General features: G+C 46.5%; 1 protein-coding gene across 3 annotated transcripts in view; it reads right to left on the bottom strand.

Annotated features, from left to right (window-relative positions):
* Positions 1–19,255, bottom strand: part of CPPED1 (calcineurin like phosphoesterase domain containing 1) — a 110,041-nt gene that overhangs the window by 81,769 nt on the left and 9,017 nt on the right. For all 3 annotated transcript variants that reach the window (XM_047839177.1, XM_047839178.1, XM_047839179.1), the window contains exon 2: positions 9,718–9,936. In XM_047839177.1, coding sequence (XP_047695133.1) covers positions 9,718–9,936 — 219 coding nt within the window. The remainder of the gene's footprint in view (positions 1–9,717; positions 9,937–19,255) is intronic.

The following is a 19,255-nucleotide window of genomic DNA, read 5'->3' as shown; positions in this document are numbered from 1 at the left end:
CACTCCCCAAAGCATCTATGCAGATATGCTGGGGGTTTTTTGCCCGGTTTTATGGGGCTCACCAGTTGGACACAGCCTATTCATGGACTTAACACCCAGTTTAAGAAACTGGACTCTAGCAGTCCCCCTGCCGGACATTACATCACTTAGTGCCCCAGAAAGCAATCCTCATGAAATCTTTCTTTTAAATCTACGACACTCTAGAAAAAGCTGTGTCCCTCTTAGATATGGGTTTGATCTTCTTTCTCTGGCAATCGTCTTTATTGTCTCTGGCGAAACCAACATCTTATCAACCATGGGCCCTTAAGCTCTGCCTGTTTGTTTCTGCCTCCCTCTCTCTACTCTTGACTTCACACATGAACTTATATTTTCTTTGGTCCTGACTGGTGGTTTCTTACTTATATTTTTTCCTTGTGTGCTTCTATTTGTTTTAAGCCCTCCCAAACGCTTCATGGAACAAATAAACCAATGCAATAAGGTTTTCTCAATAGTATGTTTTTGATCCAAACACTGGAAACCAGAGAGAAAGAATACAGATTCCCGCCCCCCCCCCCCCCGGCCCTTAATCAAAAGGAAATTGTTCACTAGCTCCTGTCATGTCTTTTCACTGAATAATCACACATCCACACTTTCACAGCCATAATTAGGAAGCCTTTTAGCCTTTAGTTAAAGGTAGCGTTTCTGCCACTGAGTTTATACTTTGGTCAATTATAATATCCACAAGTTGACTACGATGAGACAGCTCCAGCTGGGAAACAACAGGGTGTCCATATGTGCACACGGATAAGGGCTCTGAATCTGGGGTCCACGGGGATCTGTGAATCTAGATGGGAAAAAACCTGCATTTCCACTAACCTCTGATATTTAGCATTTCCTCCTACTATTAAGTTAAGCAGAAAATCACAGAGGTCTTATCAAGGCTCCTGTGATTGTCACCAAAAGAAACCACGAGGATTTTTCATATCCCATTACAGTTGTTGTGGACACCTCATGGCATTGTTTAAGCTCAGCACCACTTTGAAATTATGGTAGTCATTAGCCCTGCTGGACTGTGTTGTGTAACAGACCAACAAAGAAGTATGCGTTTTACTCTATCAAATAATTTTAAAATATTTTGATAAGTGTATTTCAATGTGATCGGTTTCCTTTGAAATCCTATGCATTTCATTCTATGCACTTAAAAACTTATTATTTTGGGGCGCCTGGGTGGCTCAGTCGGTTGAGCGTCTAACTTCGGCTCAGGTCATGATCTCACGGTCTGTGGGTTCGAGCCCCGCATCGGGCTCTGTGCTGACAGCTCAGAGCCTGGAGCCTGCTTCAGATTCTGTGTCTCCCTCTCTCTCTGACCCTCCCCCGTTCATGCTCTGTCTCTCTCCGTCTCAAAAAATAAATAAACATTAAAAAAAATAAATAAAAATTTATTATTCTGAGTGGTGGTCCAGAGGTTGTTTGCTAGCCTGCCAAAGGGGCCCAAGGCACACAGCAGGTTAAGAGGCCCTGACTGGGGACAAAGAGTTGACAAGGCCTGCAAGGAGCACAGCCCCTCTGAGTGACACCTCGTGCTGGGGGCTGGGGGAGGGGACAATCATGGCTGCCAGCAATGCTACTGCTGATCACACACCTAATCAGAAACAACTTTTCAAGTAATGCTCCAAGCTCCCTAATTAGTAATATTAGGTAAATTAGTTCAAACCACTTTCAATCAGCCTTGGCAGAAGGAAGGTATTGTCGCTGATTGCCTAGATGCTTTAACAGGCTCATAATGGATGTGAAGGATCTAGGGAGCCGCGGGGCTGGCTGATTGCTCTGGGTTACCACTGCTCAGCATTCAGCCACACACAACCTGCTGGGAGGGCTGAGGCTCACAGCCATGCCCATGCCAGGGGCTGGGGACTTCCCATCCCAGGCAGAGCACTGCCTTGCTCTCATATGACCCCTTTTATGTTGCTGGCTGTTAAGCTGTTTGGTAAAGCGTCTTCAAATCTTAGCATTTCCTGGAGCCGGAGTAGGCACTTAAAATGAAAAACGCAAGGCTAATCACACAGGTGAGGAAATGCACCTAAGTTAACTGAGCTGTTTTTCAAAAAACAGCAGGAACAAATCCTGTGATAGGGACAAGAGGGTTTTGGTCCAATGGAAACTTTCTGAGTAGCGATGGTGGGGTGGGCACTGCCGGGACTTACCGCTTGTATAAGAGGGACTGAGATGCTGGTGGCACAGAAGAGATAACGTGGAAGTATGGGTCAATCCCTGAGAGATGTCCTTCGGGGAAGCACGCAGCAACCCGGCCGGTGTTCAGGTCGTGCAAATGCCACAGCAGATCCCAAACCCGGCCAATCCACCCAACTTCAAGCCTGAAGGAAAACTGACCTGCAGTATAGGAGAATGTCCAATGGCAGCACTGTTTAGATTAGCTCCAATAGGAGGAGATTATCACTCCTAGTTCCGACCAGGGGAGAGGATTAACCAATTACAAGATCTCATCCATGGAAGGCAATGCCCTTATTAAAAGCCCGACATAAACCTCTATGTAGCAACATACAAGGATTTTCCAGGGAGACGGAAGGGGAAAAAGGAAGTCACAGAACAACATGCACTGAATAAAGACATTTATAAGACAGATATATATATATATATATATATATATATATATGTATCTTACATATGGTGACCCCAAGGGAAGGACTTGGGTGACGTTACACAGTTGATTCTAGACACAGATGCTAAATCTGTACAAAGGGATCATATTCACATATCAGTTGTATCATTTAATAATCTAATGAAATAATAATACAGATCCATATCAACCTGAGTTTGAATACTACGAAAGATCAGAATGAGAAGGAAAAAAAAAAAAAAGAATGTCATGTTTCCATGTATCCATGCCCCTTATTTCTAGGTCAAGCAAGGACTTCTGTCTGTTGTATTCGCTGAGGCAGCACAAACACCTAGCACACTGCCTGCACAAAGTAAGCACTCAGGAGAGACCTGGTAAATAAATGAACTGACTTTTCATCTAATCCAGAAATTTGTACTGGGGGCCTCCCACGTTCTGACCACTTGCTAAGCACTACTGGAAACAGAGCAATTCGTTTGACCTGCATTCAGTGAACACCTTCGCCACGCTCAACAGCTTTGGGTACTGGATGAAAACACACAACCAACACAAACACACACACACCCCCCCCCCCCCGCAACTGCCCTGTAGGATCTCAGAATGAAGCTTGGAGGAAGGTGAACTGGTAGAGGTCTCAGGGATGTGATAAGGCCTCTTCCTGGCTTTGTTTCTCAATTCCTCTGAGGCTTTGCTTATCACAGTCTGTCTTGTACCAGAATTACGTTCATGTGTTTGGTGTCTGCCCCGTTGGGGAAAAAAGAACACCAACCCTCCTGGATTACATGAACGCCAAAAGGACACACGGCTTATTCTCTGCCTGAAGCCCGGCCCACCAAAGCACTCCATTTTCACTTCCTTTGCCAACTGTATCCATTCATCACGGAATTAAATTCTCCAACTGCGAAAGGTGTCTTGGGGGTCATTTGGCCGCGGTGACTCCTATCTGGACCTTGGCCTACCTGTTCACATCTCATTTAAGGCAAAGAGCTACCAAACTGAGTCCTTTTTCAGGTTTCACTTGGATCTTTTCAGAAAACCACAGTCCCGTCCACAAGTAATTCTAGTTTACATTCCCACAGCATCTCCCCATTCCTAACCACCACTCTGCACATTCCTTTACTTTCTGGCCCTTTACAGCCGTATCTGCAGACATCCAGCCCTTTTTTGCCTTGAAGTTAAGACTTTTCCACCTAAGTGGATTATTCTGCACTTATCTATAGCAAACATCACCTCGGTGCACATATCCTCTCCTTCAATTTGTCAGAGTCATTTCTGAATTCAATTCCATTTTCATATTCAGTCCCTTTGGTCCCAACAAAAATAGTGCCCAAAATTTAAATAGGAGAGATCCTGGGATCATTTTAACTTAGAAACTGAGATGCTTACCGTGCAGTGGGTGTGCAGAAGTTACCTTGGGAGAAAGTCAAATTGGAGGGATGGAAAAAAGCCTTCGGTTTCTAGTGATGAAAGGCTTCTTCATCCATAAATCCAAACTTATCAATATTGCAGATTCATTATGTTCTTATCCTAAACCCGAGGGGCCAGATCTGCTTTGAAGGTTGGAGTTTTTCAAACTCTAAAAACAGCAATACTGGGCGTGGGGCACATATTAAATAACCCCTCGAGCTGGATCTCAGGCAACACCCCGTAATGGAGCATAGTAATATTTTGCTGGCAAAACACATGAATATTCCCACGAAGTAGGATAAAGAAAGACTATAAATATCCTCGTGTCAGTTCAGGTCGATTTTGCTGCCAACTGAGTTAGTTTTCAAACTTAAGAAAAACTCTTAGCTTCCAGAGCTCTCTGGACTTTGGAATAGCACATAAGGGATTAGGCACATGGACATAACCCCAATCAAAGAACCCGTCCTCACTCTCCCAACCATTCCGCATACAAATCCTTGTAAAGCATATATGGGTGACTGCTTTCCTGAATATTTTGGACAAGTTCTGTTTTGATGTAGTTGCTCAAAATGGTGTTTAGGAAGCCAAGCAAAACCCACAAACTTAAAACATTTGTCTGTGAGGGCTTAGCTTGGGAAGGCTCAAGTAGGGACAGCCCCCTTGTGAAGCACCATTATCTTTAACAGTTGAAGGGAATGCCCACAAACCACGAATGTACACACAAAATTTGTACCTAGTGCAAAACACACAGGGCCTGGTGCATTTTTGTCCAGCAAATACGCCTCAAAACTTTACGGCCCATAAGTAATAAGACCTGGGGATCTCTTAAAAATGCCGGTTCCATCTCATCAGATCTGGGTGGGGCAGAAATTCTACATTCCAAACAAGCTCTTGACTGCTATCCTGGGGACCACCCTTTGAGCAGGGAGGCTGCCCTGTGAAGTGCATGAGGTTTGAACACAGCTGGACTGGGGTCAGATCCTGACTCCACCGCTTATAAGCTGAGAGACCCCAGGAAAAGTACTTAACTGCCCTGAGCCAGTTTTGACCACCAGTTCACATGGAAATAGCAACAACACCCTCCTTTCATGACTCCAATGGATAGGTCAGCTAGCAGCACTGGTCCTGGCACATACCCTGAACTGCATCCCATGTGTGGTAGGCTGAACAGTGGCCTCCAAGACGTCCACATCTCAATCCCCCGAACCTGTGAATGTGTTATCTTGCACGGAAAGAGGGGAATTTGCAGATGTGATAAAGTTTGAGCTGGAGATCTTTATCAGATCTTGAGGTCCTGGGTTATTGGAGAAGGCCAATAACCACAAGGGTGTTTATAAGAAAGAAGCAGGAGGGTTAGGTTTAAGGGAGAGAATATGATGGGCGCCTGGGTGGCTCAGAGCATCTGACTCTTGATTTCAGCTCAGGTCATGCTCAGAGGGTCATCGGATCAAGCCCCATGTCCAGCTCTGTGCTGAGCATGGAGTCTGCTTGAGATATTTTCTCTCCATCTCTCTCTCTCTGCCCTCCCTTGCTCTCTCTCTCTCTCTCAAATTAAAAAATAGAAGAGGATGAATCAAAGGTCAGAGAAGAGAGAAAACGCTATGCTGCTGGCTGTGAAGATGGAAATGGCCATGACCCAAGAAAGGTGGGCAGCCTCCAGAAGCTGAAGCCTGTCGAACACCACAGCGCTGCAGACCCAGGGCTTCTAGACTTCGGACCTCCAGGACTGCAGGAAAATCACTGTGTGTTGTTCCAAGCCACTGAGCTTGCAGGAGTTTGTTACAGCAGCCACACAAAACTCACACACCTCGTACTGGAAAAAGGCTAGTGCGGGCTTGCCTCGCTTTACGTTTGCAGGATTTCCAGAGGCCGAATCATTCACGGACGTGAAATCATGTAACAGCGGCCCAAAGCAGAGGACCATATACAAAGAACCCTTCAAGGAGCCTTTATATCCAGGGAAGAATTTGTTCCACACTATCTGTTTTGTTTGGTTGTGGCAATTTTTAATCAACAGGCCAGACACACACATTAATAACAAACTGTTCTACAGGCTGAAAGGACCCCCTGTACTCGAATGGCATCATCACATTCCACCTGTGGATTCCTCACATGACTGCCGAAACCGAGCAAGGTTCCCACGGACAGCATCAGGGGGTCAGAGCCTCCACATCAGGGCGACCAAATAAAGTACCCTGGGCTTCAGCGTGATGGACCGAAAATCAGTGGTCTCAAGAGCACAAATGTCCATTTGCTGTTGATAATGCGTTTACCACTGAGAAGCTTCATAAAACAAGAAAATACCAACGTAACCAAAAAGACATCTGCAGAGTGAAAACATGTCTTTCAAAACTACCTGGACTTTGCCCTGCATTTCTTAGGCTTTCCCTTCAGGCCCTGGCACTGTCCTTCCTTTTGCACTTCCTTTATCAGACTCTACGCTCCACAGAAGGGCTGCTCACTCATCTCCAACCATTATATCCACAGCATCTGGCACTGTAACTGGCACTCAGTGTGTACACGCTGAGTATGTGTAGGTGAACAAATATTATGACGAATATTTATTTTTTTAACGTTTATTCATTTTTGAGAGACAGAGAGAGACAGAGCGTGAGCGGGGGAGGGGCAGAGAGAGAGGAAGACACAGAATCCGAAACAGGCTCCAGGTTCCGAGCTGTCAGCACAGAGCCCGACGCGGGGTTCGAACCCACGAACTGCGAGATCATGACCTGAGCAGAAATCTGACGCTTAACCGACTGAGCCACTCAGATGCCCCATGATGAATATTTATAATGGAAAAGTGCATTATGACTTTCATTAGAACAAGCATTATTCATAAAGTTCTTTTGCTCCAGTTTGAACTTAAAACTACTTGGCCCAAGATATTATTTATGGTAGAATTAAAAGTATGCTTTCTGATTTTATTTGCCTATTAATATATGCATCTGATAATTAACAATGTGCTAAGCAGTCAAAGCAAATAATTACTTTTCTAGTGTCTGCCCCTGCATATGAGCTAAATGAGGAGGAAGCCGCTAATTGCATATTAAAAAATGGTAACTAGCTTTAAAACGTTCTGCTTAATCTCCGACCACAATATTCAGAACAGTTACAGTCCCTCCACTGGCTCAGTTACAAGCATCCAAAACAGTCCAACTCTTCAGAACAGATACAAATTCTGCTCGGGTCACACTGCATATAAAATATGTGCTCAAAAGATTGCCAGTTCACGTTTACAAGGTCTTCTGACCAACAGGAAAAGTTGAGCATAAAAACCGTATCTTTTAATTTACTATGCTCAGTATATTTCATTGAAGCAGCAATGAGACTGTACGGAGAGCTTTTATTTTAAATCTTATTTTGAAATATGACTGAACACATTAATGTAATTCGGAACAAGTTGGTAAACATCTATGAAAACATGCTATATAATTCCAGTGAGTCCTGTAACATTTCTATTTGCAAAGAAAAGAAATCGCGGCACATAAAAACAGTAGATTTGGAATCTGGCCTTCAACTGTCCAGGAAAAGCAGAACTTTGCTCACTGGATGGTCCAGAATGAGAGATCTAGCTGATGCTACAGTGCACACGGGCCAAATGATGCCAAAGCGCCCAGCTAACAGCAAATCAGACCATCGGGAAGCAGCATTAATCTGGTCAACTGGCATATTACCCTGATTTTACCTTGTCAACCAAGACTCTGGGTCCTACTCTGATTTCTAACTCCTTTAGAGACTGGGGCATCCTGTGGTCACCAAGGGTGACCGAGTGTGAATGTGCTTCTGCTCCAAGCTGCTGAGATGTCCACCCCCTGCACCTGCCCCCATGTGGTGAAGCCCTACAAGGTCGAGGTTTTGAATGCTTATTGCACTGATGGGCTCAGAAACGGAGGCCCAGAGAAGGTAAGGGGACTGGCCCAAGTTTACCCAGCGCATCAGTGGCAGGTGCGGAGCTGGCATCCACCCTAGTTCAGGTCTCTATCCACTGCCTTACTTTCCTTCTTTCCCACCTTGCTGCCTCTGTATAAGCCCAATAGCAGGACAGGCTGATTCTCCGGGGATGACCGCCCTTGGGTTCCATCCAATGACATGGGCATGTCCACATTCATGATTTTGCATAAAATATGTGTAAACACAGAATGAGGGGAGTTCTGAGGGTTCCTCCTGCTCATTACACTCACTGGACTTGGGGACAGTGATTCCGGGCAGCCCTTTTTCCATCCTCACATTTTTACTTTGGGATTGTTCTCGATAGGTTGGCTGCTAGACAAGGGAAGCTTGAAAAATGAATGCAACCCAGCCTATTGTAGAGTGCCTCAGCTTGTAAAGGCACAGGAAATCACATCAGGACCCAGAGTCCTGGTTTACAAGATGGCATTAGCCAAAGCAAACGTGTGGCCACTGCAGTGTTTTCTGCAATGGTCTTCAAGCCACTGCTGCTCCAAAAGCAGAGACCGATGTTCCACTAACAGTGGACATGGGAGTGCACGCTACCTCTCTGATGGGCAGGTGGAGGTTCCACCTGCTTGTACTTGCTCACTGGACTTTATTCTTGCCTGGGAGAGAAGGTATCAGAAGAAGAAACAAAACGCAAGAGACTTCTAGAAGGCACCTGTTGTTTCTTACATTCGATCTCACTTTTCTTGTGCGGAACCATCCTGCTCTTCAGACCACACTGCTGCAATGGAAATGAGCCCACACCCTGGTTTCAAGGGGCCATAAGAGCAGGATGAAGGATGAGTGCCGGTCTGGGACTTTGATTGGACCACCAAGAATGAGGCATTTTCTTTCTCTTATGGTTTCTGGTAGGAGCTCCCAGGGACCACTACCTAGAGACAGCCTGCCTAAAAATGAAATCAACCCAGAGGAAAGCAGGGCTGAGCAACAGAAACCAAGGCCTGATCACAAACTCTAAGCTTCTAGATCCAGCCATGGATCCTCTACCTGAAGCCCAGAGAGGCCCCTGGACTTCACAGTCCCATAAAGGAACACACATGTTTAAAAACATAGGGGCACTGCCGGGGTGGCTCAGTCGGTTAGGCCTCTGATTTCAGCTCAGGTCACGATCTCACAGTTTGTGGGTTCGAGTCCCACGTCGGGCTCTGTGTTGACAGCGTGGAGCCTGGAGCCTGCTTCGGATTCTGTGTCTCCCACTGTCTGTGTCCCTGTCCCACTTCTGCTTGCTCTCTCTCAAAAAAAAAAAAAAAAATTAAAACATAAAAAAAAAGTTTTAATAAAAAATATAATAATAATAATAATAATAATCCAGTTTATGTTAGATTTCTGTCACTTGCAAATGAAAAAGCACTAACAAATACAGGAGAAATTAAAGTGTCAGAAGAGGAGAAACAAGAGAAGAAGGTTACATTTATGGATATGGTATCTGGAAGCAGTTCAAGTTTGTCCCCTGGAAATAAAGGTGACACATGGGAATCTGTTCCATTTTTCATAGTAAGCTCAGATCATCAGAACTGTAGCTCTGCCTAATTACTGCGATCAATCTCGCCAAATTCTAAATATAAAATGAGCGTGCATTTTCTGATGTTCAAGGATACTCCCTCCAATAGCCATGGAGGGAAGGAGTGAGCCATTCCTGAATAAAGACGTCTCTTCAAGAGAAATCTGTTCCTCTGCCCAAATGCACTCAGGACCAGAGGAAGCAGAGGAGGCCCCAGGCCCCGTGCAAGTCTTACCTGGCATGGCATGGATGAGGTCCCCGCAGAGAACAAAGAATCTGGGTCTGGGCTTCAACTTGTTGACGGCCTGAACAGCTTGCTCAGTTAGACGGATCTCCTGCCCCCACTCGTCACCGCCGCTGTCACAGTTCCCGGTGGACCAGGCCTTCATGAGCCCGAACTGTGGGTCTGCGCCTTGGATGAAGTAGAATGGGCCTTTCCATTCCCTTTCCTTTTCTTGTGAAAACGAAGGGGGCGGGGGAGGGAGAGGGAAGAAATATTATAAAATCTGTCAGGGAAAGCATCCAGGTTATCGTGCAAGTGGATACAATATTTTTCTTAAATTAAGTAGGTCATTTTAATAAGCTGCTGTTCAAACATACCATTTTCCTGTCATAGTCTAGAGGATTTTGATTTATACTAATTATGCCTGGGACCTGGTGATTCCCAAAGGCCAGGAAAAACCACGTGGGCAGCAACAGCCACCCAGCCAAGCTGTTTGTTTAAAACTAGCCGGCCAAGATGGAGCACAGAGGCACAACAGCATGCCGTATAGAGGATATTAACGTTCAATAATAGTTTTTTAATTAGAATTAAAAATACCAGAAATTGAAAGCTGCCAGAAGTATTATATTTAAATTACTAGGTGAAGTGCTTGCAAATCTTTTATGCCAGGCTTAATGGCACAATTTGCACTGTTTCGGGGGATGTGACAGAATTTTAATTATAAAACTCGGAGCTTGGAAGCTCTGGCGATCTGGCAGGAGATGCAGTGCCAGAAATGAAATCTCGAAATGAGTTAGTCAACGAGAAAAAAAGAAAAAAAAAATCGATGCTAACATTTCAAAGGCAGCACGATGCGGGCTTAAACGAGGTGTGAGGCTGGGGGGTGGGGGGGGGGAGCAGGGAGAAAGGAAGGAAGAGGGGATTCTTCATGTTCTTGGAAAGGGTGCTACGTCACCTGCACCAGCAGGATTAGGCTTGCCCTTCCTGCTGGTTCTGCTGATCCCAAGCTTCGTGGGCCACAGGTGCCCACCCTTATCAGACCAAAGAACTGCCCTGGGCACCTGGTTTTGCGGAGCAGGAAGGGCCATTAGTGGGCATGGAATCCCTGCGGGTGTCCAGCTTTTCTTTTTCCTGGTGACAGCACCCTTTCCACCCTTTCTTCGAACCAAACCTTACACGGTAGACCAGTGTTGAAAACCAGAGCTCCTGAGCCTGAGCTGGGTCTGAGCGCAGAGCAGCGTGAAGAGCCCCAATCTGCAGCCCCTGTTTTTATCCTCTGAGGAGGCTGTGGCCCAGAGACGTGCCACAGCTTGCCTAACGGCCACCAGCGATCCGTGGCAGGGACAAAACGACCCCACCACCTTCAGACTGTTTTCTTCTTTTTAACAAATTAGTGTATCTTGCATGTGAACTGAGTAAGTGGCATTTCCTGTGGAAGTCATGAAGATATTACAACTTCCAAAAAATTCCTTAGAGTCAGTTCACATCTGTGGGTTCGGCACATTCATTTATTCGGTAAGTGTTCACCGAGAATCAACTGTTTGCCAGGCCCCACACATGGCGGCGACAATACACGTCTGGACCCAGACAGCCGAGCCCCCTGCTCTCCCGGGGCTCAGTCCGCACGGGGGACAAAGACGACGGACAAAGAAGTGAGCAGGGAAGGGAGCCAGAATGCCAGGACTAGGAAGGTGGCGTGAGAAGCAATGGCTAATTCCAACTGGGCACACAGGGAAGGCCTCTCTCTAACGTGCCACATCCAGGCTGAGATCTCAGTGGCAAAGCGCCAGTCCAACCTTTCCGAATTCCGCAGCCACCCTCCAGCCCACCACACTGGCCTGCTGTCATCCTACAGTAGACCTCCGGCATTAGGCCACCCTTCCTCCTCAATTTCTTTACCAGAACTTAAAGACGCAAGCGTGCGAGCTGCCCGCACTTACTTATAGAACAAACTGTGTGTGCAAAGTCACCCCACGAGTTCCGGACCTACAGCTCGGGTGGTTAACTGCTCGAGCAAGTCACAACCAACTTGAACTCCATCTGAACAAGGGCTGCATGAAGCCCTGGGGCATGCATCTCATTGCTAAGGATGGCTATCTGGCACTACAGCTGATATGAACTTGTATTTATTGAGCCCTTACTACGTGCGGCAGAAAGACTCCAAGAAGGTCCCAAAGATCCCTGCGTTGTGACAGTCACGTCCCTGTGCAATCCCCTCAACTGTGACTTTGTTCTAATAAGCAGAACACAGCGATGGGATGTCCCTTCAGGGATTAGGTGATACCAAGATAGGGAAACGATCTAAATGTACCTCAATGGACGGACGGATAAATAAAACGTGGTATATATGTACGATGTGCTATTGTTCGGTCTTAAAAAAGAAGGAAATCCTGCCACTTGAAATAATATGGATGGACCTAGAGGGCATTATGCTAGCTGATAGAAGTCAGCCAAAGAAAGACAAATACGGTCTGATCTCACTCATATGTGGCTTCTAATACAAACTCATAGAAGCAGAGAGTAGAATAGTGGACGCCAGGGGCTGAGGGTTAGGGGAAATGGGGGAGGTGATGGCCAAAGGGTACAAAGTTCTAGTTTGACAAGATAAAGAAGTCTTGTAGACTTACTGCACAGCATCATGCCCTCAGCTAATAATACTGTACTATATACTTAAAATTTGCTACAAAGGTAGAATCTATGTGAAGTACTCTTAGCATACACACAAGTAATAATAACAATAATAATAAAGGTAATAAAGTGGTTAAAGGTAATAAAAGGTAATAAAGGTAATAATAATAAAGGTAATGATAATAATAATAATAATAATAATAATAATAAAGATTATACAGGTTTTGGGAGGAGATGAGTATGTTTATGACCCTGATGGTAATGATGGTTCCACAGATGTGTACTTATCCCCAAACTCTTGGGGACTGTTGTACACATTAAACATATACAGCTTTTTACAGCTCAACCATGCCTCAATAAAAATGGCTAAAAAGAGACAGAGAGAGGGAGAGGGAAAGGGAGAGAGGGAGGGAGGGAGGGAGGGACAGAGAGAAGGAGGGAGAGACAGAGGGAGGGAGGCAGAGAGAGAAGGGGAGAGAGAGGGAGGGAGGGAGTAGGCTAGAAAAAGACCATGACTTCCATCTTGCTCATTCTCTCTCGCTCTCTCTCAGAGCCCTCGCCCTGCATGAAAAAGGCTGTCACACAGTGGCTCGCCCTATGGAGAAGCCAAAATAGTAAGGAACTGAGGCAACAGCCCATGGAGAACAGAGGCCCTCCATGCAACAACCCAAAGGACTGGAATCCTGCGAATAAGCACGTGAGTGAACTGGGAAAAAGGGATTCTCCCTTAGTCGGGCCGTCAGATGAGACCACAGCCCCAGCTGACACCATGCGTGAATGCTGGGGGAGACCCTGCTGCAGAAGGATCCATTCGGCCGGGCAGTGCCCTGATTCCACATGGAAACTGTGAGAGGACAATGAAAATTTGTGGTTTCAAGCCGCCAAGTTTCAGGGACATCTGCTACAAAGTAGTAATAGATCCTGAGGGATCAGGCATTAAAGACACAGAGTCAGCAAGACTTCTCTTCAAGAGGTGAAGGCTGGGGTCATGAAAAAAAAAATGAGATTCCCATTTGTGTTTTAAAGTTAATTGTTAGCATCAATCATTTATTTTCCTTGAATAACAACCTTTTCACACTGAATGCTTTTAGCTACATTCCTGTTTCTGAGGCAGACTGCAGAGTTGTTTAAACTGGACAGATGAATCAGAACCAGATCAGGGAGGGGATCGTCACCCCAAGGCTAGTGCATAAACCAATATTCTGTAACCAACAGAATTTATACACAGTTTTCTACAGCAAACGTCTTAACAAATATAGTTTCCTACAACAAAACAGCCATCATCTCAAAGGTCCTTGGAGATATTAGAACAAATCTTCCATTATTATTTGTTTACTTAGTAAAATCTTAGACTCTCAACTTTATGAGGACAAGGTACAAAATAAATAGATCTGACCTGAAATGACGACAGCTCACTATGTAACAAGGTATAAATTTATAACTCCCCCATCACTCACCAGGGACAGATTTCTATTACGAATCTGAATGCTTAACAACACTTGCCTTAAACGATGTGGCCGAAGTCTACAGTCACACCCAGGGGTGGGCACAGGTATCAGGTGACATCTACAAGAGCCAGGGAGAGCTGCGGGGCAGAGGTCTGGACCTGGCAGAGTCCAGCTTCTCTCTTTAGACTCCCCGAAAACACTGTTCTGGCAGTTCGAGCCACAGAAGGTCAGATGTACTGAAATGCCTGATAGCCCCCCACGCCCCAAGAGGAGCACAAGTGCCGGAAGTGGAGGCTGAGGGAGAGAGAGAAGGTGCATATGACAGGAGAGCTCCATGAAGCATGCCACACTGGGCGTGAAAGGCAGGGCTGGGCCTACACCTCAGCATCAGCACCTGTGAGCCTGCTGGAAAGACAGCCTCTCAAGCCCATCCCAGGCCTACTGCCTACTGAGGCAGAGTCTGCCTTTTAACAAATCTCCACGTGATCTGTATGCAAGTCCAAGTTTGAGAAGCACTGACCTGTAACTAATAGGTTGAACTGCCTAATGTGTTTGATCAGAAACAGGTGCAAAGTGATTTTTGTTTCCCTCTACTGAAATAATGGCTTGGGGGGATTATTATTGTTTTTGCATATTTTGCAATTCATTTTTAGGTCCCTGTCTGTGTCCAGCTCAGGTAATTTCCAAAATCGATAAAAGAATGCAGTCAGGGACCCTAATTGGTGAGTATGATAAGGCCAAGGTCAAATTTTGAGTATTTGTAGAATGAATGCATTAAAGAATAAAGCGAGTTGATTAAACTAAGACCTCATACTTGACCTAGGTGGTACCAAACAAGACTATAATCTTCAGAAACATCTGACACAACCTTCTAGTAATGTCTGTAGGGTACTTACTGTCAATACATCATAAAACATGTATGTATTTAACTAAAACACCTGAATATAAATAAGAATGTCCACGGGGAACTGAATTTTTTCAATGTTAATTTGTGTAACAAATTCGAAAAGCTGGTGTAGAAGCTGATGCTATTGTAACAAATGAGCACAGATGTAGTAGTCTGAAACTACACATTCATTATCTCAGTTTCTGTGGGGTGGGGTTCTAAGGCAGGGCTTAGCTGGGTCCTCTGCTCAGGGTCTCTCACAAGCTGCAATTATAGTGTCAGCCAGCAGGGAGGTCTCATGGGGAGACTCACACGGGGCAGGATCTGCTTCCAAGTGCACTTATGGGGCTGTCGACTAGATTCCTTGCTGGCTGTGGACCAGAAGCTACCCTCGGTTCCCTGCCAGGTGGGCCTCTCCAAGCTGGCAGCTGGTAACATGGAAACTTGTTTCATAAAGCCAGCAAGGGAGAGGGTCTGCCAGCAAAGGAAGTTATGTAACCTGGTGATAGAAGCGATATTCCATCACTCTGCTGTGTTCTATTCATTATAATCAAGTTGCTAGGCCAGCCCACACTCAAGGACAGAGGATCACAGAGGCCACGGATACTAGCAGGTGGGGATCATTGGGACCATCTGAGAGTCTGCCACGGAGGGTGATACTGAACAAGGCCTAGCCTCATATGACCACACGTTTACATCTGCCCCTCCTGCACTGAGCTGTGTGAGCCCATTTACTGGAGTCCATCCCTGGGAGGCTGAAGGCTTACCTTATAGAAGCCATCCTTTGCCCACTAAAGTACTGGAAATTTTCAGTGTGGGAAGGACTTGCAGAATTACCAACCCCCTCATTTAACCAACAGGGGATACTGAGGCCTGGCTAGGAGTCTCAGTCATGGTTCAAGTTCAAGACCACACGCTTAATGAGCAGCAGCTTCTATTATCCAGGATCTCAGTGCTGTGGGGCTGGCTTGGAGAGGACAGAGCCAAAAAGGAGACGGAATGTGTCCTGGGCTGCTGCAAGCTGTCCACCTCCATAAAGACATTTTTATCTCCAAAAAGTTTCCTTTGAATGGAACATCTTGGTAAATAAGAAAACCGTACACAGAGATGATGCTGGCAGGCTTTTCCCCATTGGCCGTGATGCTCACAGTTCCTGCCAGTAGCACAGGGCTGATTCAGGGTACAGGCTCGAGCCCGGAACATCCACCTTCTATGGGATGCTAATTGGTGATTTTCTCCAGAGATGACAAACCCCGGGTCTCTGGATGCGGTCTGGCTAGCACATGTGTTTTGTTTGGCCCACGTAGTAGTTATAAAATTTTGAATGTGTTGCCAATATTTTAAATTCATGAGTTTCCTATAGATACCTGTTTTTCTGGATTCTCTTGGGAAATGTGGCCAAAGCAGGCCCAAGTGGAGTATGCTGACTGGCTGGGCAGAGCAGCAGTTCCCATCAAAGGAGGTGTGTGCTCTGGAATTCACCATGGGCCACACTCAGTCCACACTTGGCCTGTATCTAGGGTAACTCTTCCATTTTGCTTAGAGGTATGGATGAGGAGACTCAGCAAGGTCAAGGTTAGGTAACTTAATCAAGCTCTAACGAGGGCTGCGAGGCAGAACCGGGCCTATTGTGCCACAGAATCCTGACCTCGGGGCAGGTGGTCACACAGGTGATTATAGAGAAGACATGTAGCCAGAAGTGCCAAGGTCTGTCCAAACGATATGCCAGAAAAAAACAAGCTCTGAGTTACCATAATAAATAGGACCAGAGCCTAAACCAAATTAATTTTAAAATTTAGTTTTTAAAAATCTAAATTAATTTTTATTTTATATATACATATATTTTTAATGTTTACTTATTTTTGAGAGACAGAGAGAGAGTGCACAAGCAGGGAGGGGCAGAGAGAGAGGGAGAGAGAGAATCTGAAGCAGGCTCCAGGCTCTGAGCTGTCAGCACAGAGCTCAACGTGGGATTTGAACGCACAAACTGCGAGATCATGACCTGAGCTGAAGTCAGACACTTAACCGACTAAGCCGCCCAGGCGCCCCAAAAACATAAATTAATTTAAAAGCACCTTCATAAAGGAAAAATTGGCCTTAGGGAGAAATGTGCTTCAGCCATTGTATACAGAATATCAAGATTTGACCACTTCCATGGGGGTGCCTGGGTGGCTCAGTGGGTTAAGCGCCCGACTTCAGCTCAGTTCATGATCTCACAGTCTGTGAGTTCGAGCCCCACATCCGTCTCTGTGCTGACAGCTCAGACCCTGGAGCCTGCCTCAGATTCTGAGTCTCCCTCTCTCTCTGCCCCTCCCCTGCTCACGCTCTGTCTCTCTCTGTCTCAAAAATAAATAAAAACATTAAAAAAATTAAAAAAAAAAAAAGATTTGACCACTTCCTGATTTCTGCTAATTGATAGAGACTGTCACAGAAAACCGCCTTTCAACACTGAGGAATAAAAAGACAGTGGATTTGGGTGGTATTAAACCATAGACAGTAGAAGCCAGGGACTCTTCTCTAAGCATTACTGGGTGCAAAGCAACTGCACACGTCGTAGAATCTTAAAGACCTTTAAAAACCCACACAATGCCTTAGCACTAATCCTTCCTCTGAGACTGTTTACACGCCAGTGTCCCACCAGAAAGGCACTCAGTCTGCAAATGCTCTTTGCAGTTGGCACTTTTAACATCGGGAACTAAATGTCGCCTTGGGTTTGTCTCTGCCAATACGTTTCCCTGTCCCTCATTTTTACTATACCTTTCAGGCATATTTGTCAGCTGTTAATGAAAGCTGACTTTTTAACATACACCAAGGATTAGAAACTGCATTGATCCGTTCACCATTGCCGGTTAATCGATGACTAACTGTAATAAATGCATCCCAAAAGCAAATGAATCACTATTTTCATCACCCTACCAGGAAAAGGCCTACACGAGGTGGTCATGCCGTTAATTAATAACCCAACACTGTAACAATCTGTGCTCTCCTGAGGTGCTACACCTGTTACTTCACAGGCAACTTAATTTTCATCAAGTGAAGTCTCATTTTCTAAATCTCGTTTGCTTTTTGGGAGATCCTGGTTAAGAAGTCTGATGATTATGACACCACATCACTACACTCTAAGACTATTTAACAGTCTGATGTCTGGGCTCCTGTTAACTTCTCGGACTCGGTATCATACACGAACTGGGCCCAGAGGGGCCACATTTCTCCATTTGACAAGAAAGCCATAGAACTCGCTAAAAGAGTGAGTAGAAAGTAGTAGGTCTGCTTTCCTGGATACGTCCAAGCTTCCGGCTCGTGCCATCAGCACCTTACAACACTCCCACAAGCAAATTCATCGCCTTCCCTTCAAGACTGGCCTCTTACCCTGATGGCCCTGAGTTTGCCACCATCGTCCCCAGTCCACCTATCTAAAGATGAGACGGTCGGGTGTTACTGGGCCCTTTCAGCTGCCGGGTGGATGCACCCACATCTGCAGCGCTCCGCAGCACGTCCTTGACCTCCGCAGCCCTAGCACCTTGGGTCAGGGTCCACCACTCCCCCCGGGGCCGCCAGGACAGCTCTACGCAGTGCTTCCCGCTCTGACTGCCACTGTGACTCTTCCTAAAACACTAACACTGATCACCAAGCTCCCTTGCTGAAGGGTCACTAGGCACCAACCCCCACGAGGAAAGGCCCACATTCGTGTTCCCTTCCCAGCATACTGTCAGCATGTATCACTGGGTCGCTGGCATGTGAGGGGCACTCAGTAAACAAACATTCAGTGAAGGGATAAATGAAGAGGTCGATGGATCCTCGTGCATTCTGGCTCAGACACTTAGGCACTTTGGGTCACGGTGTGAGAGTCTCCCAGCTAAACTGCCCACTGCTCCCACTACATGGGTGGCTCTCACCCAGGGATGATTTTGATCCCCCGGGGGCATCTGGCATTCAGTGGAGGGAGGCCAGGGATGCTGCTTGACATCCCACATTACATCGGTAGTCCGGCCTTAAGGCCAACACGCGGACATCCAGAAACCCGACACCAAACGTGCCACAGGGTCTCTCTCCCCCCACCCCCACCCCCGCCCCCGACAGACCGTCATCTGCTCCTCAAACGCACGCCACGCTGTCCCACTCCCTCCTGGGGCGATGCTCCCCTTCTACTAACCTTTCCGGCTAAGACTCCACCTCCCCTCCTGGCCCAGACCAAAGCCTACCTCCCTCTGCTACAAAAGCAGGCACAGCTCTTCCGTCCCCCCCCCGCCTTCAGCAGGTTGTCCTAGCACCCGCTACGTGACAGGGGCCACACGGGTCGCTGGACACTCAGCTGCGAGCAAAGCCGCAGGTCCCATTCCTTAAGACTAACTTACACAGTAGCGGGGAGGTGCGCGGTCACGGAGAAGAGTGGGAGGGCTGTGGCTGGATGAAGCAGTGAGGCCACATGACAGCTGAGGTGTGAATGACGACCAGAGCCAGACGCAGGGTAGCTGTAGGCACACACCCCAGGCAAGGACAGGCCCTGACACCATGGGCAGATGTGAACGGAGGGCAGGGGACCGATCACACCAAGACATGTGGGCATGGGCAAGGGCGTAAAGCCTAG

Source organism: Prionailurus viverrinus, chromosome E3 (genome assembly GCF_022837055.1).
Source record: "Prionailurus viverrinus isolate Anna chromosome E3, UM_Priviv_1.0, whole genome shotgun sequence".
In the NCBI taxonomy this organism is placed as follows: Eukaryota; Metazoa; Chordata; class Mammalia; order Carnivora; family Felidae; genus Prionailurus; species Prionailurus viverrinus.
This window is presented reverse-complemented; position numbering and strand designations above follow the sequence as displayed.